This window comes from Arachis ipaensis, chromosome B03, assembly GCF_000816755.2.
Source record: "Arachis ipaensis cultivar K30076 chromosome B03, Araip1.1, whole genome shotgun sequence".
NCBI classification, from domain to species: domain Eukaryota; kingdom Viridiplantae; phylum Streptophyta; class Magnoliopsida; order Fabales; family Fabaceae; genus Arachis; species Arachis ipaensis.
The window spans coordinates 9,332,161-9,351,973 of NC_029787.2; the positions used below are offsets into that span (position 1 = coordinate 9,332,161).

At 30.4% G+C, this 19,813-nt stretch overlaps 2 protein-coding genes across 3 annotated transcripts; both read left to right on the top strand.

Moving 5' to 3' along the window:
* Positions 7-3,494, top strand: LOC107628732 (uracil-DNA glycosylase, mitochondrial). Of its 2 annotated transcripts, XM_016331314.2 has the most exons (7): positions 7-319; positions 397-611; positions 1,172-1,330; positions 1,694-1,724; positions 1,912-2,047; positions 2,350-2,433; positions 2,956-3,494. In XM_016331314.2, exons 1-7 carry the CDS (start codon positions 91-93, stop codon positions 3,020-3,022), a joined length of 921 nt encoding a protein of 306 aa, XP_016186800.1. In that variant the 5' UTR covers positions 7-90; the 3' UTR covers positions 3,023-3,494. The 2 variants fall into 2 exon arrangements, with proteins under 2 accessions (XP_016186800.1, XP_020973711.1); XM_021118052.1 differs by lacking the exon at positions 2,350-2,433.
* On the top strand, positions 16,377-19,430 carry LOC107628731 (delta(24)-sterol reductase). The gene is made up of 3 exons (XM_016331313.2): positions 16,377-16,483; positions 17,106-18,372; positions 18,733-19,430. Exons 2-3 carry the CDS (start codon positions 17,125-17,127, stop codon positions 19,186-19,188), a joined length of 1,704 nt encoding a protein of 567 aa, XP_016186799.1. The 5' UTR covers positions 16,377-16,483; positions 17,106-17,124; the 3' UTR covers positions 19,189-19,430.

Below are 19,813 nucleotides of genomic sequence, written 5' to 3' on the forward strand. Positions count from 1 at the left end.
ATAAAGCCGCTTACTACTTTCCCGCCATCTACAGAGAGCGAGAGATTCACCCGCCATTTTCATTTCCACTCTCAATTCCAAAAACCAGACATGTCTTCTTCTTCGGCCCCCTCCAAAACCCTAATGGATTTCTTCCAACCACCTTCCAAACGAATCAAAACCACTCCCACTTCACTCTTAATCCCCAACTCCAACGACGCCAGTGGCTCCTCCGCCTCACTCTCCGTTGACCAGAAATCACGCGTCGATTACAACAAGCACCTCGCAAAATCCAAGCGCAACCTCAAAATATGCCTCGATAAGGTCTCCAACTCCAAAGGTATTTTTCTTCACTTTCACATTGATGCCTTTACGTCGTTTTGGTTATATAGCATTGTCGTTTTACCGCGGTGGTAGGTTTTGTGAAACTGGAGGAGCTGCTGGTAGAGGACACGTGGTTGGAAGCACTCTCTGGTGAGCTCCAGAAACCTTATTCACTGAGCCTCTCAAAGTTTGTTGAATCTGAGATTTGCAATAGCAACATTGATGCTGTGTATCCGCCTTCTCACCTCATCTTCAATGCTCTTAACTCTACCCCTTTCGATAGGGTTAAGGCCGTTATCCTTGGACAGGTTCGTTCCTCAATTTAACCTTATTGTGCTATGAGTTCTTTTTTTGAAATGAATGATTCATGATCGAAATAAATAGCTAAAGGTTAATGTAGTTTGTAGGGTATAAAAATAGGTTTTTCTTTTCTTCTTTTACTGAATTCATAATTTTAACCATATAATATAACACTGGAGAAAAGAGTAGTTCTTTGACGAGTTTATCTTTCACTGTTCAAACTAGCGGAAATGTTGCCCTCTCTGTTACATGTACAGATTCTGGTTTTGTACAAAATGACTAATTTGTCATCCATTTCTGAAAAGTGAGTGACAAGTTTGTCATTTTAAATTTGTTATGGGATCAGAGACTTTATTATTGTTTTTGAAATAACGAATGACCAATAATTTTAAACTGTTTGTGGCTACCAAAGTCTGGATTTTGGTAATATTTATAGGTAAGCCCTAGTGATTCGAATTCTGTAAGGAACCTTAACTTGTTAACTGCGTGATCTTTTATCATCATATAACAGAGTTCTAATCTCAGTGATGACTCGTAAAAAATAGTTTTAAGCAATTTATTTTTTTAGGACCCTTATCATGGACCTGGTCAAGCAATGGGCCTTTCATTCTCAGTCCCTGAGGGTGTGAAAGTTCCTTCCAGTTTGGTAAATATATTTAAGGAACTCAAAGAAGATCTTGGTTGTTCAGTTCCACGTCATGGAAATCTAGAAAAATGGGCTGTACAGGTTAGTGCTGCAAATTTGTTCCCCTTTTCTTAGCTCGAACTACTTGCTGGTGTTTGTATAGATGGGCATTATATGTTTCAAACAATCTCAAGTTCTCAACAAACCTGTGCGACTATATTGAATTGGTTTGTTGTTGAAACAACTGGAAAAACATTTCTCTCCCTGTGTCTCTGAAGAGTTTTTCAAAGATTGCAGTAAAGAATATAGCTGCAGAATAATAACCGCAAATGGTGCCTATCATTTCAACAAAGCTTTGTCAAATTGTCCTTCATGTCACTCCATGCATGTATTTTAACAGTGTCAAACTTTACTCAGTGAATTAGTTTCTTAATACATGTTCAATGACCTTTATTTTCATTTCAGGGTGTTCTCTTACTTAATACCGTACTCACAGGTTAGATTTATACTTTTTTTTTGGTTTTTTTTAGTGAACGTGCAATCAATTATTTTGTTGAGTTATATGTGTACTTTTTTTTGGTGTTATTTGCAGATTAATCTAGTGGAATATTGTTCTTACCTATCTTTAGTGTTTTATGTTTGTACTGAAGTGTTGACTTTTAACAAATACTTTGTGAATTCAGTCAGGAAACATCAAGCAAACTCTCATGCAAAAAAGGGATGGGAACAATTTACTGATGCTGTTATCAAAACAATCTCACAGAAAAGGGAAGGCGTTGTCTTTCTGTTGTGGGGCAACTCTGCTCGGGAGAAATCTAGGTACTACCTCTATTGTATAACACACTAAAAGCTTACAAGCTTTAGAAACTAAATGTAGAGTCAGCATCCTGGGTTTATGTAGTCAGCTTGATCAAAAAAGATTAAACTTCAAGTATTTATTGTTTCTTTTTCAGAAATAGATGACAAGCATTTTTTTTGTGCAAATGTACATCTATAATGTATAAAACTATAAGCTGCTCCCAGAAGAGTTTCTATAAACTAATTTGGACTATTTTCTTTCCTTGCCTGGAAAATAATTTCTGCAAAACTTGTTGATGAGCTTGTATTGAGTGCATACTCAGGTTAATTGATGCAACAAAACATCATATACTTCAAGCTGCACATCCTTCTGGTTTGTCTGCAAATAGAGGCTTCTTTGGGTGCAGGTAAGGTTGTTTTGAAATATAATTTAATTTTGTGTTAATATGGTAAATAATGAGCGCAAGAAGAACTTCTGAATTGGTAAATAATGTACACAATACTAATGCTCTATAATAGGACCTGCTGAGTTCTAAAGTGGAAGTTGTAAGTGTTAACATCGTGCTTGGTTGATTAAGTGGAGAGTGCAAATATATTTAGTTATCTCAGTCTAAAATACAAACCTTTTAATCTCTTTCATCAACTTGGCATTATTGTATTAAAATACATTTTCACTTTTCTCCTACTCCACCACTTGTTTTCATTATTCATCTGCATGGCGGGTGATCTGAAACAGCTGTTTCATATTCTGTTCCACTGACACATTGAGCCATATTTTGGTTTCCACTTAAATGAACAGAGACGTAGATCTCATATAATACTAAAAAAATATTTTGAAAACCACCTTAATCAGTTATCTGTTTATCATCCCCGTAAACCAGTTTTCATGCTTACTTTCTATCTTGTGTATTCTGAATCCATCTGAGCAGGCACTTCTCTCGCACAAACCAGCTTCTGGAGAAAAGGGGCATAGATCCCATAGATTGGCAACTATAATATGTAGTGTTTGAACTTTGAAGCCCAAAGCTTTGTTCCTTTTCATCAAAACCTTTTTGAAGTTTGGTTCAAGTTCTTGGGCCTTGTGTAAAGATGATTCTGTTTATTCAAAGTCGATCATGACAGAAGATGCTTTTTGTCGATAGGTGTTGTCAGCTACGAGATTCTGCAGTCCCGACATATATATAGTATTTTATCTTATTCATGGTCTCCCATACTAAATGGATTTCTTGTGTTATACATGTTATGCTAAAATATCAACGAATGATATATTTTTGGGGGAGATTCTCAAAAGGACATGCAACACTTATTTTCTTCTATATTTGTTATCAAAGCTCGCAAATATCCAGAGTATATTGAGTGTTGAACTTGCATAATATTGTGTGTAGAATAAGTGAAAGGACTAGCAAGTAATTACTTGGAAAGCTGATGATTATGGTTCTGTTAAGCAACGGTTTGCATATATGCTTCAGTAAGATTATTCAACTTTGGACATGTAGGTGAATGCTTTTACTTTGGTTAAAATTATGTTATTTCTACTCCTGTAGCATGGAATACTGAAATGCGCATAAAAAAACTATGCAAAGTAATTTTTTATTGGAAAAGAAAAAGTGTAATGCGCATGTATGCTAAATTTAAATTGTATCTCATTCATACGGTGATGCCCATATACAGGATGATAGGATGCATCGATTTGAATTTGAAAAAGTTACAAACTTTATAATATTAAATTGGATCATCCGATTTACTTTTAAAATAATTTAAAAAATTTAAAATACTGAAATCGGATCTCTGATTTCTATTTTACTAATTTGTGTGGTGTTCTAAAAAAAATTTGCATAACTGGACATTTCGATTTTGAAATCGGATCATTCAATTTTTGTTTTTTTAAAAAAAAAATTTTAAGATACAAAAATTAGACTATTCAATTTCTTCCATAATTTTAGAAAATATAAAATTATAATATTGAGGTGTATCCCTCTTTTCAAAAATTAGCGCGTTGTTGACAATTCTGTAAACTTGGCTATCTTAGTTAGTAAGTTCACAAGAGTACCGTATTTTACGATCCAGCCTTTATTTATACGGAACATGTAATAAGAGCTTCTAAAACACGATGTTATGAACATCATCTAATCATCTATATATTTGAAAGTTGAAAAACACTGGATTCGATGTGAATGCAATAATGCATTATTGGTTCGAATATTCTCTCTATATATTGCTCTCTTACGTCAGTGCACATGTTATGAGCATTACAGCTAGGTATTACCGATTGTGAAATGGTTAAGCGAATAAAAGGGCATTTCCTTTGAGAGATACAAGTTCTTGTGCCAATCAAATATCATGTATTCTCCCAAAGGAAGAATTATACAAAATTTTCTCATGAATCCGTTTGCACGTGGGAAGTTGAATTTTCTTGTAATTATCATTATTATTTTGTTGAGAGTTAGTTAGGTGGACCACTATGGACACTTGGGCAAGCATCACGAGGAAATTAAATCCCCTCCACAAAGCACACGAATGCCATCGTCCAAGTTTGTATTTTGTAACCACTAAGGAATATGACCTTGGTAAAAAAACAAGGAAGCTATATATGAAGGAAAAGGTTATGGTTAATTGCATTACAAGTGTGCTAACTTCTGTCTTTCATTGTTGGATTATTATTTATTAGTGTATTAATAAGCATTAATGAATTTATTAATTAACTATTTTACTCTGTAAATATGATTCATGTTTGTGTTAGTTAGTAGGGTCAATACTAAGAAAAGATTAATTAGATTGAACATTATTGATCACAGGGATATGATTTGTGTTTTATGTAAAAAAGAAACTAAGAATGATTTTCACTTATTCATTGGTTGTGAGTTCACGTGGCAAGTGTGGTGTGTTTGGTTTTACGCCTATAATAAACTTTGGTCTATTCCAGGAACCATTAAACAACACTTTTAGAGTTGGACAGAAATTCCTGTAAGAAAAGACGAACGTAATAGGTGACTGATTAGCTTTTTTGCTATCATTTAGAATATGTCGTGGTTGAAAAGGAATGTGAGGATTTTCAAAAATCAAGAAACATGTGTTGCAGAAGTTATTACCAAGTCGATTAGGAACTACAAATAATGGATTGACTTTATTCCGTCTAGTTATTGATGGCATATCGGAGATAACTATGGTTTCTTTTTTAGTGTTTATATTATAATTCTGGACTTTGCGTTGAACTTTTTGTTTTAAAAAAAATATGTTTAAAAATAACATACATAAAATTAGTTAAGATGGTAAGTATTTTTGCTCTGATAAAAAAGTTTCGGATTCAAACATTATAAATTACAAAAAACATATACACGTGATAAAATAATATTTTAAAAATAAAATGTACATTGATATATAATAGAGGATATGACTAAGCAACATTTTCTATTATTTCATTTCTCCCAAACGATTTTTGTCCACTCATGGCTGAATAAGCAAATGTCGTTATAGAATTTCTTTGATTGGTAGATGTTTTTGTAAACATAAGTTCATTACATTATTTTTAATGAAATTAATTTAAATGCACTAACAGTATAAATGTTTTAATCGTACAATTATATCTATTTTTTAGATAATTATTTATGCAGTTAATATAAAAAATAGTTATTTTTACAGATGTAATATTACGTAATTAGATACACATATAAAACTACTTTATATTTACGGTGCATCAAAATTAATTATATTTTTAATATATTTTATCTACTTTTATGCCAATTGTATTTAGAAAATGACACATTACTCTTGTATGCATACAAAATGCTCATATGAACACGTGTAGATTTTCTTTATTGGTAAAATCTTTGTGGTAGGTACTTTAATAGTAATAAATCAATAATTTCATTACTTGGTTATCTATATATTGTTATATTAAAATAAAAGGATGAGAGTTGAATAACGGCTCCCAATTCAAATGAAATGTCGGAACTTAACCACTAAATTATGGGTTTGACGAGTAAATTTATTTTTATTTTAGTTTCTAACATGCATGTAATTATTTATTTTAATTTTTGAAATTTAAAATTTGTCATATTAGTTTTCCTGATTTAGGTTCAGGCATTAATTTAGTCTTTCGACTTTTTCGGTACGGTAATAAATCAGTAAAAGAAATATTGAAATGGCAAAATTTTATTATACTAGACTCTTTAATAATTAGATGACATGACAACATTTGATTTTAGATTTTATTTAGTCCATAGAATCTTAAATTTTTCTTTTTCTTCTTCTTCTTCATCTTCCTCCTGCTCTCCGCTATCCTTCTTCTCTCACTTCCCCTTTTCTACTTTCTTATCTTCCACTCGACCCTTTTTCTATAATAATATGCTTCTTGTTTGCTGCAACACCTTTTCCTTAATGTATTTCATTTGTCTTATTTTCAGGTGGAACTAGCTTACTTCGATAATAGAGACATTCTTCCATACATGATAAGAAATCTCATCAAGCAGTGAAGTAATTGTTAATGAAAAATACTAGAGTCAGATGTTGCATGCATTTCATGTTGTAAAACGTGTGATAATAAGTTTCCAATAAATTGGAAAACATTCATTTTATGGGATGTAATTTTTGACTTCCTTCTCAAGTGTTTATAAGTTACTCGACTTGTAAATAGTTACTGTGTTGAGTTCAATATCCTAATTTTTGTGCCATAACTCTACCCATTGAAAAAGAATGGGGATAATTGTATTCATTAAAGCAAAATGGATAGAGATTTAAATTTTTCACTAATAATTATTGAAGATATCTATTTTTGATTGGATTATCGTAATTATGAGACACTCTTTTTATTTCAATAACCTCTTTTAAAATTGATAAACAAATGACATGATTAACGAAAGTATATTACAATAGAAAAATAAGAGATTGTGTCAAAAAAGAGAAAGGAGCGCGGTAGAATAGGCAAAGGCAGAGAGGAAGTCAAGAAAAAAGAAATAGGTCGGTAGGAGACAAGGAAGTAAAAATGAGGATGCGAGAAGAGAAGGATGGTGCGGACTGCAGAATAGGAGGAAGAAGAAAAAGTTAGGGTCTAGGGACCAAATAAGGTCCAAAATTAAATAGAGTCCTGCCAGGGTGGGATATTTGCATAATACGTCGAATGAGCTATTTATTTAGTTCAATATGAGTTAAAAATAAAAATTATTCATAAAATAATAAATTTAAAAATTTTTATTCAATTATTTCACATCAAATTTCAAATTTTAAATTTTTCAATTTTAAATTTTTAAAAAATTTAGTTAGTTATTTCAAAAAAATAACCATTTGAAATCCTTCAATACTCTCTTCTTTTTTAACCGGTGGCCACCTCACCTTCATCAATAATCATCCCATTTTATCGTCGTTACTTGGCTTGCCACACGCCATTCACCCTTAATAAAATAACCATTCACTTAAGGATAAAAATAATCATTCGCATACCTAATGAATTGAACATCTAACATATTTTAATTATATATAACTAAACTCAATCCAATCAAAATAATCATCTACATAGCATACCTACTAAAATGACCATTAAAATAGAAGAAGATGAATAAACAAAATGAACTATTATTGTGGTGAAACATAATTTTGAAGGACTAGTTATGACAAACGCGGCACTGTTGTAAAGCATAGGGCTCAAATCATGAAAGAAGCTAATCATGCTTGGATCCGAAGAAGAAAAAGAGCATGGTGGTATCATCGGTGAGAAGAGACTTGAAGGAATGGGAGAAAGCGAAGGCGCATCGGAGGAGGTGAGGACGGTATCGGGAAGAAGACACACGCCGGCTGCGACGGAGGCGCTGGACGTCCGGGTTGCTGCGGTGCCGTTAGTTCGACCCACACAATATGTACGTCCTCCCTTGGCGGTGGCCTGTATGGCAACGACACTAGTCGAAACAGTGTCGGCGCACTTTCCGATGGCGGCTGGTGACCGTAGCGTTAGTGTACCGGCGAGACTCCATGAGAAAGGCATAGAAAGCTGACAAACCGTATTGAGAAAGAGAGAGGTGAGAGAGGGAGGTAGTTTGTTTATTTCCAAAACCGATAATTTTAATATTTGATTTAAATTTCAAATTGGAAACTATTCAAAATTAATTAGTTGCCTATAATTTAGTTTTAATTTCAAATTAAGTCCATTGTACACATTATATAAAACATACATTGTCTCCTCATACTTTTCCAATTAAATATTATCATGTCATCTAATTGCTGGAGAGTCCAGTGTGACAAGATTTTACTAGTACTTCGTTTGCTAACTCATTATCGAAAATGGTCGAAGGATCAAATTGGTGTTCGAACTTAAATTTAGGAGACCACTATGAACAATTTTAAATTTTAAAGACTAAAATGAATAATCGCATAAATTTCAGAGATCAAAATAGATATTTACTTTGGATTTGACATTTTAATTATTATACTCGGTAAATAGATTTTGGTGATCTTATAAATAAAAAATATAAGTTTAATGCAAATATTTTTAAAAGGTGTTTAGTTGTAGTTGAAAAAACAAAAATTTCCATAATTACAANACCAAATATTAATACTACTACTTTTCATAAATTAAAAACTTAAAAAAAATTACTTTTAAAATTACCACACGCCTATAATTCTCATATACTTTCATTGTGTTAATCCATTTCAATCCCCTTTTTTACTTTTTATCCGCTACAACTAAAAACTAACACAATGGATGTTACTTCCTCATGTACTAGCCAATAATAATAATAATCTTAGCAATTTTATTTTCATAACTTTCTTGCTTATATATAAGCGTGTAAACATATATTATCCAATTCTCCCTACAGCATTAACCTGAGGGAGACAAAGACCAAAAAAAAAAAGCTGAGGGAGACAGGGAGATTGTGAATCCAAATTCCAATCCTACTCCCAATTCCAATCTCAATTCAATCAATTTCAAACTATTAATTCAAGAATTCTAAGTTTCTAACGTCTCACTTTTATATTCAGTTTTAATGATGCGCAAAAAACGATTTGATGGCTTGTTCTGGTCATGACCGCACACATTTCCACAGTTTTGAATTTGATGCATACAACGGGAAGGGATTTGGGCTAGAATTCCAAGTTAGTCATTCTACGTTTAAAAAAAATAAAAATAAAACACACACACAATCATATTATTATGTGTATAAAACAATCAACTATTTCTATATTGATATTAAAATATAAATTATATATTTAAAATATTTAATTTTAATACATTGTTACTGTAAATTAGTTTTACACGTGTATTTAATTACGTAACGTCACATCAATAAAAATAATTACCTTTTACATTGACCACATATATAGTCATATAAAAAAATATATGCAATTATCAGACCTACTACACATACAAATCTTTTTGGCATACAAGTTTATACAAGTTAATCATAACCCAATAAAACCCACTTTCATAATATGCGCGTGAAATCACGTCGTTCCTCCTCCAATGTTTATATCCCGCGTTCCTCCTCCTCCTCTTTCTTCTCCTTTTTCTTTGCGTTTTTCCTCCTTTTTCTTCGCGTTCCTTCTTCTTCTTCACGTGTTTCATCCTCTTCGTTGTTTTTTTTATTGCTGCTGTTATTGATGCACTTTTTTTCTCCTCTTTTTATTGATTTTATAACATTATGTATTCTTTTTAGAAGGTAAAACAAGAACGAAAAGATGAATAAGAAGCAGCAGAAGATGAGGAGGAGGAAAAAAATTTTGAATTATGCAAAATTTATCAGTACAAATTCACCGAATATTCTTAAACAATATACATAAATGTCTTAATTTTACACCGAAATTTGCTATAACTACACAAAAATATTTTCTCTAATGCTGTATTTTTTTCTTCTTCTTCTTTCTTATTTTTTTCTTTTTTTAGTTGAATGAATATAAGTTCATCTTTTTTCAAGTAATTTTGCAGCATTATGTGTTTCTTCTTCTTTGTTTGATATTTTTGTTTTTATTCTTGTTAAGAAAGAGTAAAACAAGAAGAAATTTGAGAAGGTAAAACAAGAAAGGAAAGATGAATAAGGAAAAGAAAGAAGAAGCATTAAAAGATGAGGAGGAGGAAGAGGAAGAGTTTTGAATTATGCAAAATTTATCAGTAAAAATCCACCAAAAATTCTTAAACTATACACATAAATGTCTTAGTTTTACACCAAAATTTGTTGCAAATACACAAAACTATTTTCTCTAATGCTGTATTTTCTTCTTCTTCATTTTTCCCTTATTTCTTTCTTTCTTTTAGTTGAATGAATGTAAGTTCATATTCTCCCAAGCAATTTTGCAGCATTATGTGTCTCTTCTTCTTTTTTATTTGATTTTTTTTGTTTTTATTCTTTTTAAGAAAAAGTAAAACAAGAAAAAATTTGAGAAGGTAAAACAAGAAGGGAAAGATGAATAAGAAAAAAAAATATGGTGATGATGATAAAAAGAAAAAAAAGAAGAAAAAGCAGCCGAAGATGAGGAGGAAGAAGAGGAATAGTTTTAAATTATGCAGAATTTATTTGTACAAATTCACCAAAAATTCTTAAACAATACACATAAATGTCTTAGTTTTACACCGAATTTTGCTACAATTACACAAAAATATTTTCTCTAATGCTACATTTTTTCTTCTTTTTTACCTTATTTCTCTCTTTCTTTTAGTTGAATGAATGTAAGTTTATTCTCTTCCAAGTATTTTTGCAGCATTTTGTGTTTCTTCTTCTTTGTTTGATTTTTTTTTTGTTTTTATTCTTGTTAAGAAAGAGTAAAACAAGAAGAAACTTGATAAGGTAAAACAAGAAAAGAAAGATGATTAAAAAAAAAAGAAGATGGTGATAATGATAAAAAGAAGAAGAAGAAGAAGCAGCAGAAGATGAGAAGGAGGAAGAGGAAGAGTTTTGAATTATGTAGAATTTATCAGTACAAATTTGTCAAAATTCTTAAACAATATATATAAATGTCTTAGTTTTACACCGAAATTTACTGTAAATACACAAAAATATTTTCTCTAATGCTGCATTTTCTTGTTCTTCTTTTTTTCTTTATTTCTTTCTTTCTTTTAGTTGAATGAATGTAGATTCATCATCTTCCAGGTAATTTTGCAGCATTAGGTGTTTCTTTTTTTTTTTTTTTGTTATTCTTGTTAAGAGAGTAAAATAAGAAGAAGCTTAAGAAAATTTTATGATTAAAATTTTGGATCAGGCAACGTCATCGATATGGTAAAATTTCTACGATAACGATAGCAATGACGACAATAACGATAAGTCGATAACGACGATACGTATAAGAAGAAGAAGACGATGCTATAACGATGATGATCATGATGATGAAGATGATGGAGGAGAAGGAGGAAAAGGAATAAGGAGAAAAAAGTCCAATGAGAAAAGAAGGAGGAGGAGGAGGAGGTGATGGTGTTGGTGACGACGATAACAAAAGAAAAAATAACAAAAAAGAAGGAAAAAAGAAAAAGAAGATGAAATGTCAGGAGGAGGAGAAGAAGAAAGAAGATAACAAAAGAAAAAAATAACGAAAAAGAACATGCAGAGCGCCTGAATATAAATAATTTGTATAGACTTATGTTTGTAAATGATTTGTATATAGAAAATAATTATTTAAATTTTGTGCATAAGCAATTATTGAAAATTTGGTTAAAGAGTTCTCCAAAAGAGCATTGGTTCAGAGAATAAACGAAAAAAAATTACCTTTTTTCAAATATTTTAATGCATAAAAAAATTAACATTCGTTGTATATTTTCTATAATTTCTTTTTTTTTTATAGTATTCTTAACTAGTATTTTTAGAACTTTTGTTAAGAAGATTTCTAATTGTTAATCTTTTTCATTGAACTACTCCCGTTGAATTTCACTGAATTAATTAACTTACATTTGGTTTTGATTCTTTATTTCAATGCTTATACAATATTAATAAAAATCCTAAATTAAATACATCTAATTTTTGTGCTTTTACTTTGTGAACGAGGAAGAAAAAATTTGACTTTGTATCTGAATCAATTGGATTTTTGATATTATCAAATTCAAAATACATCATCAGTTTGGAAAGAGATAAAAGTATCAAATGAGAGACTTGAATATGAAAAAAAAATTAATTAACCTGAATTATTATTATATTAAAATGTTAATATAATAAAGTCCTTGATTAAATTTAGAGATTTATTATTGTGATAGTGATCATAATAATGAGAGATAAATCTTTTATAATTTAATCTAAATTATTCTTGGTCATAAGATTATTAAAAGGATATTAATAATCCGAAAAGATCAATATATATATATATATATATATATATATATATATAGATGATAGATATAGAGATATGACCATTGAACTGACTCAATTTGAGAATTTCTAATGGTTATAATTACCGCATATTTGTCAATAGAATATTCTAAAAAATAAACATAGTAATAGAGCTCTTTTGACTTACGACTATCATAGTAATTAACAATGTATTTGGAGACACTCTACTATACAGATTAAAGTTGTATACAGAAAGAGTATAAATTCTTTTTATAGGTATTTTTTATTATTTTATTGTTGTTTAAAATGTGAGCTATAGCTTTTTCAATATCTTTTTTATCCTATAAAAGAAAAAATCTGTAAACTTACATCTTTACCATATAATTCATCATGTATTTATTATACTTTGATTCCGAACACCTAATACCCTATCGTGCTAGTTGAATGAACATTATGTATGATTTAAATACTGTAAAATTAATGATTAGTCAATAAAGAATCCATCAACTCTTGATAAAGAGTTTGAACTCTATGATTATAATGACTGGGATAAATAAAATCTTGGCAAAGGAGATTGAATGAATGAAGAAATAAGTTTGTTAGGTCATTCACAGTTCATCATAATAATGGTAACAAGTTAGAGTTTGACAATTAAACCATACATAAGGGTTAACGAAGAGTTGAAAAGATTGAATGAATTATACTTTATTCTTCTAAAGTTTTTAGTAAAAATATATTACTTCATATTATCGGGTTGTTGAGGAGTGTTGCTAGACACCAACCTTGATTAGTAAATTTAGTATGACTAATTTACTACTCGCTTAGTATTGAACCTATGGGGTTACACACTAACGAATGCTCTAATCTTTGCTATAAAATTATTTAATTATTATTTTAATTTGATCAAATAAATAATTATATTAATTCAAATAAAATATTATTGTATTCTTTGTTAGCACCAAGAATATAATAATAGCATGATAATTAAAAAATATTAAATGAGATTTGAGAATAATTAATTATTCTATTTCTAAATTTAAATTATAAGTTTGGATGAGATCTTAACTGATTCTGTTTTAAATTGTTATGACATGATTCATAAATTTAAAAGATTCAAATTTAAAATAACAAGATATGATTTAAATTTGAAATGAGATTCAAACTTGAAATTAGTAACAAATTTCATTCTATATACATGTATGTCAAGAGTAGAGGAAAAATATGAATAACACACAAGTATTTTATTCCTTTACCTCTACACACATAAACGTATGTAAGTCTTGCAGAAAAATTTTATGGTGTGTAAAGAGTTGCAAGAGAATTTTCAATTTAGATCAAATGTCTATTGGTCAAGGAGTTGACAGTAAAAATTGGTTTCGATGTGGATACGCATAGCGTTTTTGTACCATCGAAGGAGAAAGTGATTTTTTTTAGTGTACCCATGTATTTAGATCTGATCTATATATTGTTTCTAAAATAAAATTTAAGTACAAAATAAATTTTTAGGATTATTATTATTTTTTTTGTTGCGTGTTATGAACATATGATAATTCTTCAGAAGTGTAAGAAGAAAAAGAAATACTAATCCTATTCTGTTTTATTTTTTTCCACAAATCTCATTATGTCATTTTACCCAAATCCTGCAATTCCAATACATATAAGTGTGTCTTTGACTTATAGTTTGCAAACAGGAGTTTGTATAAAAGTGATTTTATAAACTTAATTTTGATAAAAAGTAAGTTTGTGTTAACGTGATTTATGTTTAGCAATTTTTATATCAAAATAGATTATAGTAAAATAAATATTGTTTAGAATATATTACTCAAAATCACTCTTAGATGAAAAATTACTAAAAGAAACATCAATTTAAATAATTTTTTATATTATCCTATCATTTNAACCAAGAACATATACAAAAAAACTATTGTGAAAATTATATGGTTATTTACATCATTTTTACAGAAGAAAATGAAGGATAAAATTGGTAGAAGAGGAATAATTTTCTTACTTAATTTCTCAATTGTAATTAGCCTTTCCTAATGTGTGAACGCAGAAGCTAAAATTTTTAACTTCCTGTAAATGTATGTTTAAAGGGAAAATCCTTCTAAGTTCAAAATTTCAAAGAGTTGTCAAACATAAAGATAGAACGTTCAAAACATTTAAACAAACTTTTCTCTTCTCCAACGTGAATTCTAAACACACCCTAAACCCTAAATATGGTAGCAATTATCACACTATAAAAATGTCCAATTTTATATGTCTGCTTATTGGAGGGTTGGTGGGGCTGACCCTATGATGTCGCCTGCTGGCCATATCAAAGGGATCTGAGATCGATGGCCAGATGGGAGAATTTTTCAAATTTGAGTTTTAATAAAGAACAAAAGTGAGTTACTAATTAAAAATAATAAAGTTAAATAAAAATAAATAATTGTAAGGTTGTCCTCAATTCACATGGGAGGGGAAAACTTTCCATGTGATAGCCAACGAATCTGATTAGCCGGTCCCTTTCTCGTTGGGATTCTAATCTTTTTTATCTGTCTTCAGTCATGTTTTTTATAATTTTTCTTTTTATGTTTTTACTCTATTAGCTTTTGCCTTTTTAAATTTCATTTGTTTTAAAAAAAATCATGAGTTCTACTAGAAGTATTTTTCTAAATATAAATATATAAGACACCTTAATAAACATATAAACAAGATGTGTTAATCTAAAAATATTTAGATTTTATCACATTTGAACTATGTCATATTTTTGTATATATAAATATACGACACCTTAATAAACATATAAATTAAGATGTGTTAATCTAAAAATATTTAGCACATTTAGACTAAGTCAATCTAAGCCACAAAAAAAACTAAGTCAATCTTAAATTATACTAAATGTATGACATTTTTTTAGATAAGTGCTCTATAATTAATGAATAAGAATATAAATAAAATAGACATATATACATTTTTTTAGTAGTATAGTATCGTTACTAACAATAATATATATCTTTTCACAAACAAAGGATCGTTACTAACAAGGCTAGAATATTTTTTTCCACTATTTTGTAATTAAAATTAACGGAATATTTTTTTAAAAATATATATGGTCAAAGATTTAATTAGGTTCTCAATTGTGGATATTTTTAATTTGCAAATAAATATTTAGCTAATTCTAACATTTTTTATACTAGAAAAAACCTAATTACGAAATTAAGAGTCAATTTGGATTGACTTTTCAAAAAATACTTATTTTTTCTACTTTTTTCAAAAAGATATTTTTTTCTAATAGACAAAAAATTTAACATTTTAAAATATCTTTTATCTCAAACAAGTGAATGAATTTTATTAATTTTTATAATTAATTAATTTTCTTAAAATAAGAGAAGTAGCTTAACCATGCAATCGGAAATCATTGGGCCCCAAATTGAGTAAGCACATGTGTCAGCCAATTTGTTGCATGGGAATGCATCTTACAGTGATGCGTCGCACAGACTGGGTGAGCAGAATAGTGTGTAAAAGTTCTTAGACTGTACCGTTGCATTTAATCAATACAAATTAGATGAGATCTATACCAAAAAATGTCATATATTTAATTTTAAAATGTGTCAAATTTAATTATATGAGACTAAATTAATATCCAAAATATCTCTAAATTTAGTTCTTTATTGATTTTTTTTAATTCAATTTCAATTTCAATTTCAATTTGAATTAGTTTAATTTACAACACTTTTTATGTTAGTTCCTCGAAGAATATTAGGGATAAGCAAGTTTTGTGATTTGTAGTGATTAATTAGTCATCATTAATATTTTTAATGGTGTAAAATTTCATCTAATGGTATAAAATTATTCATTTTTTTACTATATTTGATAAAAATATAAATGTTTTTTTCTTGTAAATAATATTTTTAAATTAATATTGAGGAAATGAAAAAAAAAGCTGTATTAAAAATTTGAGAAAGAGTACATAGGAGTATATTATATACATGTATACACATGCTAATAAGAAAATAAAAATTAACTAATTAATTTCTCATTGTTATCGCTAACTAATTGATCATTCTATAAATATATAGTCTAATAATAATTAATGATAGATTTCTATTTTTTTATTAACAGTGAAAAAAAAATTTCGCACTCAATGTCAATGAGAATGAGTTGTTCGTTCACTCCCTAACTCGCTTTAAAACCCCAACACAATCTACTCTCACTTGCTCACACTTCGTCGCCTATTCAGGTACTCTCTCTTTCTCTCTCTTCTCGTTCTCACTCCATATACTCCGAGTGTAATTATAATTCTGATTTTTTCCATTTAATCTAAAAATTTTTGTTTCGAATTTCTAATGTATTACTGAGAAATATCTAAAACTTGTTAATGTAGTAGTTGCATGATTTTAGTTTGTTCTTATTTTGATTACATTTTCTATCGTAGAATCTCAGATCTTTGTAGCTCGTGTTTGGATTTTGTTAAATATTGGTTGTTCTAGGCACATGCAACCATTTCTCGCTTAATTTTGAAACTTCTCTTGAATTATTCATATATATGTAGAGATTTGATACCTGTTAGTTTGCTTAAGTAGGATAACTTAACAAATTGTTAATGGTTCTGTTTTCTTATTTTCTTCCGAAGAGAAGGTAGTAAAGCAGTTCGTCTAAGCTGAAAATTTGTGTTGAGTATTTTGTTGTTTTGCTTTATGGTGTTATATAAATTTTTAAATTAGATCTATGTTATTGTTATCTTCTAATTTGTTTTTCATAAAGGTTACTTCTCGTATTTCAGTGTTTTGTAACTTTTTAATACTTGTGAGTTCTATTTGTGCAAATTTAGTGTACTTATAATTTTTTTTTTCAAATTGAAGCTGTTTACGGTCTAGAGTGATGTCTGATCTTGAGGCTCCCTTGCGTCCGAAGAGGAAGAAGGTTTGGGTGGACTATCTTGTTCAGTTTCGATGGATTCTTGTCATTTTCGTAGTCCTTCCCATTTCCTTCACTATTTATTTTCTTATATACCTTGGGGATGTAAGATCTGAGTGGAAGTCATATAAGACACGCCAGAAGGAGCACGATGAGAATGTAAAGAAGGTCATCAAACGTCTCAAGCAGAGGAATCCATCCAAGGATGGTCTGGTATGCACAGCTCGTAAACCATGGATTGCAGTTGGGATGCGAAATGTTGACTATAAGAGGGCTCGTCATTTTGAAGTTGATCTATCTGCTTTCAGAAACATTCTTGAAATCGACAAGGAGCGAATGATTGCAAGAGTGGAACCCTTAGTCAACATGGGCCAGATCTCGAGAGCAACCGTCCCAATGAATCTCTCCCTTGCAGTTGTTGCTGAGCTTGATGATCTCACTGTTGGTGGCCTTATTAATGGTTATGGAATTGAAGGAAGCTCCCATTTATATGGCCTGTTCTCTGACACTGTTGTAGCCTATGAAATTGTTTTGGCAGATGGAAGGCTTGTTAGAGCCACCAAGGACAATGAATACTCTGATCTGTTTTATGCTATTCCATGGTCCCAGGGAACACTTGGGCTTCTTGTTGCTGCTGAGATTAGACTTATTCCTGTTAAGGAGTACATGAAACTAACTTACAAACCTGTTGTTGGTAACTTGCAAGACATTGCACAAGCATATGCCGATTCTTTAGCACCGAGAGATGGAGACCAGGATAACCCAGAGAAGGTGCCAGATTTTGTTGAAACAATGGTTTATTCACCAACCCAGGCTGTCTGCATGACAGGGAAGTATGCTTCAAAAGAAGAGGCCAAGAAGAAGGGGAATAAGATCAACAGTGTAGGATGGTGGTTTAAACCCTGGTTCTATCAACATGCAGAGACTGCACTGAAGAAAGGAACATTTGTTGAGTACATTCCCACTAGGGAATATTACCACAGGCATACGAGGTGTTTGTACTGGGAGGGAAAGCTTATTCTCCCATTTGCTGACCAATTTTGGTTTAGGTTTCTCTTTGGTTGGTTGATGCCACCCAAAGTGTCTCTGCTCAAGGCAACTCAAGGTGAAGCTATAAGGAACTATTACCACGACATGCATGTCATTCAAGACATGCTTGTTCCTTTATACAAAGTTGGAAATGCATTAGAATGGGTTCACCGTGAGATGGAGGTACTTTTCTCCTCTTTTCCCAACCTTAATAATGTCTTGCATGAATTTTGCCAATTAAATTGTTTCACTCCATATAAAGTAATTAAAGATTGTGTTTTTGTCCACACTTTAACTCATAAAGACGGAAATAAGAATTGAAATTTTCTTGAAACTTTGAAGTTGAATCTTATTAGAAAATTTGAGGAGTGAGTTTTACAGGTACTCTTATTAGTTTTATAAGTAGCAATTTATTGGAGATAGTGCTCTATTTTATCTCAATCCAAGTTGATCATGTCATCATCTTAGGAATTCACATTTTCTTGAATAAATCAAATTGGTTTAGCTGCTTATTTTCTTTCTTATGTTTTGTCAATACATTAGGTGTATCCTATTTGGCTATGCCCACACAAACTGTACAAGTTGCCTGTGAAAACTATGGTTTACCCGGAACCAGGTTTTGAACTACACCGTAGGCAAGGAGATACACAAACTGCTCAAATGTACACAGACGTGGGAGTTTACTATGCACCAGGTCCTGTTTTGAGGGGTGAGGTATTTGATGGTGCTGAAGCTGTTCGCAAGATGGAGGCATGGTTGATCGAGAATCATGGTTTCCAGCCGCAATATGCTGTGTCCGAGCTGAACGAGAAGAACTTCTGGAGGATGTTTGATGCTGGTCTCTATGAGCATTGTAGGAGGAAGTATGGAGCTGTTGGAACCTTTATGAGTGTGTACTACAAATCAAAAAAGGGTCGGAAGACCGAAAAGGAGGTACAAGAAGCCGAGCAAGCACACCTTGAAAATGCTTATGCTGAAGTTGATCAACCAACGGACTGATGATTTTAAATTTTGGATCATCTGATGAGTAGGTTTTGTTGTTTCATGTTTGCTTTATTAAGGATTTTGCCACTCCTGGCATTTTATTATCCATTTTCTTATTGCTTTAGTTGCTGATCTTGTTCTAGATTTTTCAATGTCTTTGGTCAACTTGTGGACTTAATATTATTGTTTTAACTAGTTGAGACTAAATTGGTTATAACTGCTTGATTGTGATATCATTTGATCCAGTGTTTTACCAATCTACTGTATTATGCATTTATAATATAACGTTATACATCCAAATGTTGTTATAAACTAAGTCCAAAATAATAACATTTATAATAATGGTGGTCATAACTGATTTTTATTATATTAGACTAATTTGTTAAACTTAGTCAGCAAAAAGACTTTGATGTTCAATATTATTCTTATGGATACTTGAATGGCTTACATTCACATGCATTGTACTCAATTAAGTTTTTCGGTCTTATAGATACTTGGAATGGCTTACATTCACATGCATTGTACTCAATAAGTTTTCAATATATTACTATAGTTATTTGACAGAAAGAATTTAAATACAATTAAAATGAAATTAATTTAATTACTATAGTTATTTCAATATATATTGTACTCTTATATT

Coding starts and splice junctions, on each gene's coding strand:
- LOC107628732 (XM_016331314.2), top strand. CDS start 91: ATGTCTTCTTCTTCGGCCCCCTCCAAAACCCTAATGGATTTCTTCCAA. Junction 1,725..1,911: donor ACTTAATACCGTACTCACAG/GTTAGATTTATA, acceptor TTGTGAATTCAG/TCAGGAAACATCAAGCAAAC. Junction 2,048..2,349: donor TCTGCTCGGGAGAAATCTAG/GTACTACCTCTA, acceptor GTGCATACTCAG/GTTAATTGATGCAACAAAAC.
- LOC107628731 (XM_016331313.2), top strand. CDS start 17,125: ATGTCTGATCTTGAGGCTCCCTTGCGTCCGAAGAGGAAGAAGGTTTGG. Junction 18,373..18,732: donor GGGTTCACCGTGAGATGGAG/GTACTTTTCTCC, acceptor TCAATACATTAG/GTGTATCCTATTTGGCTATG.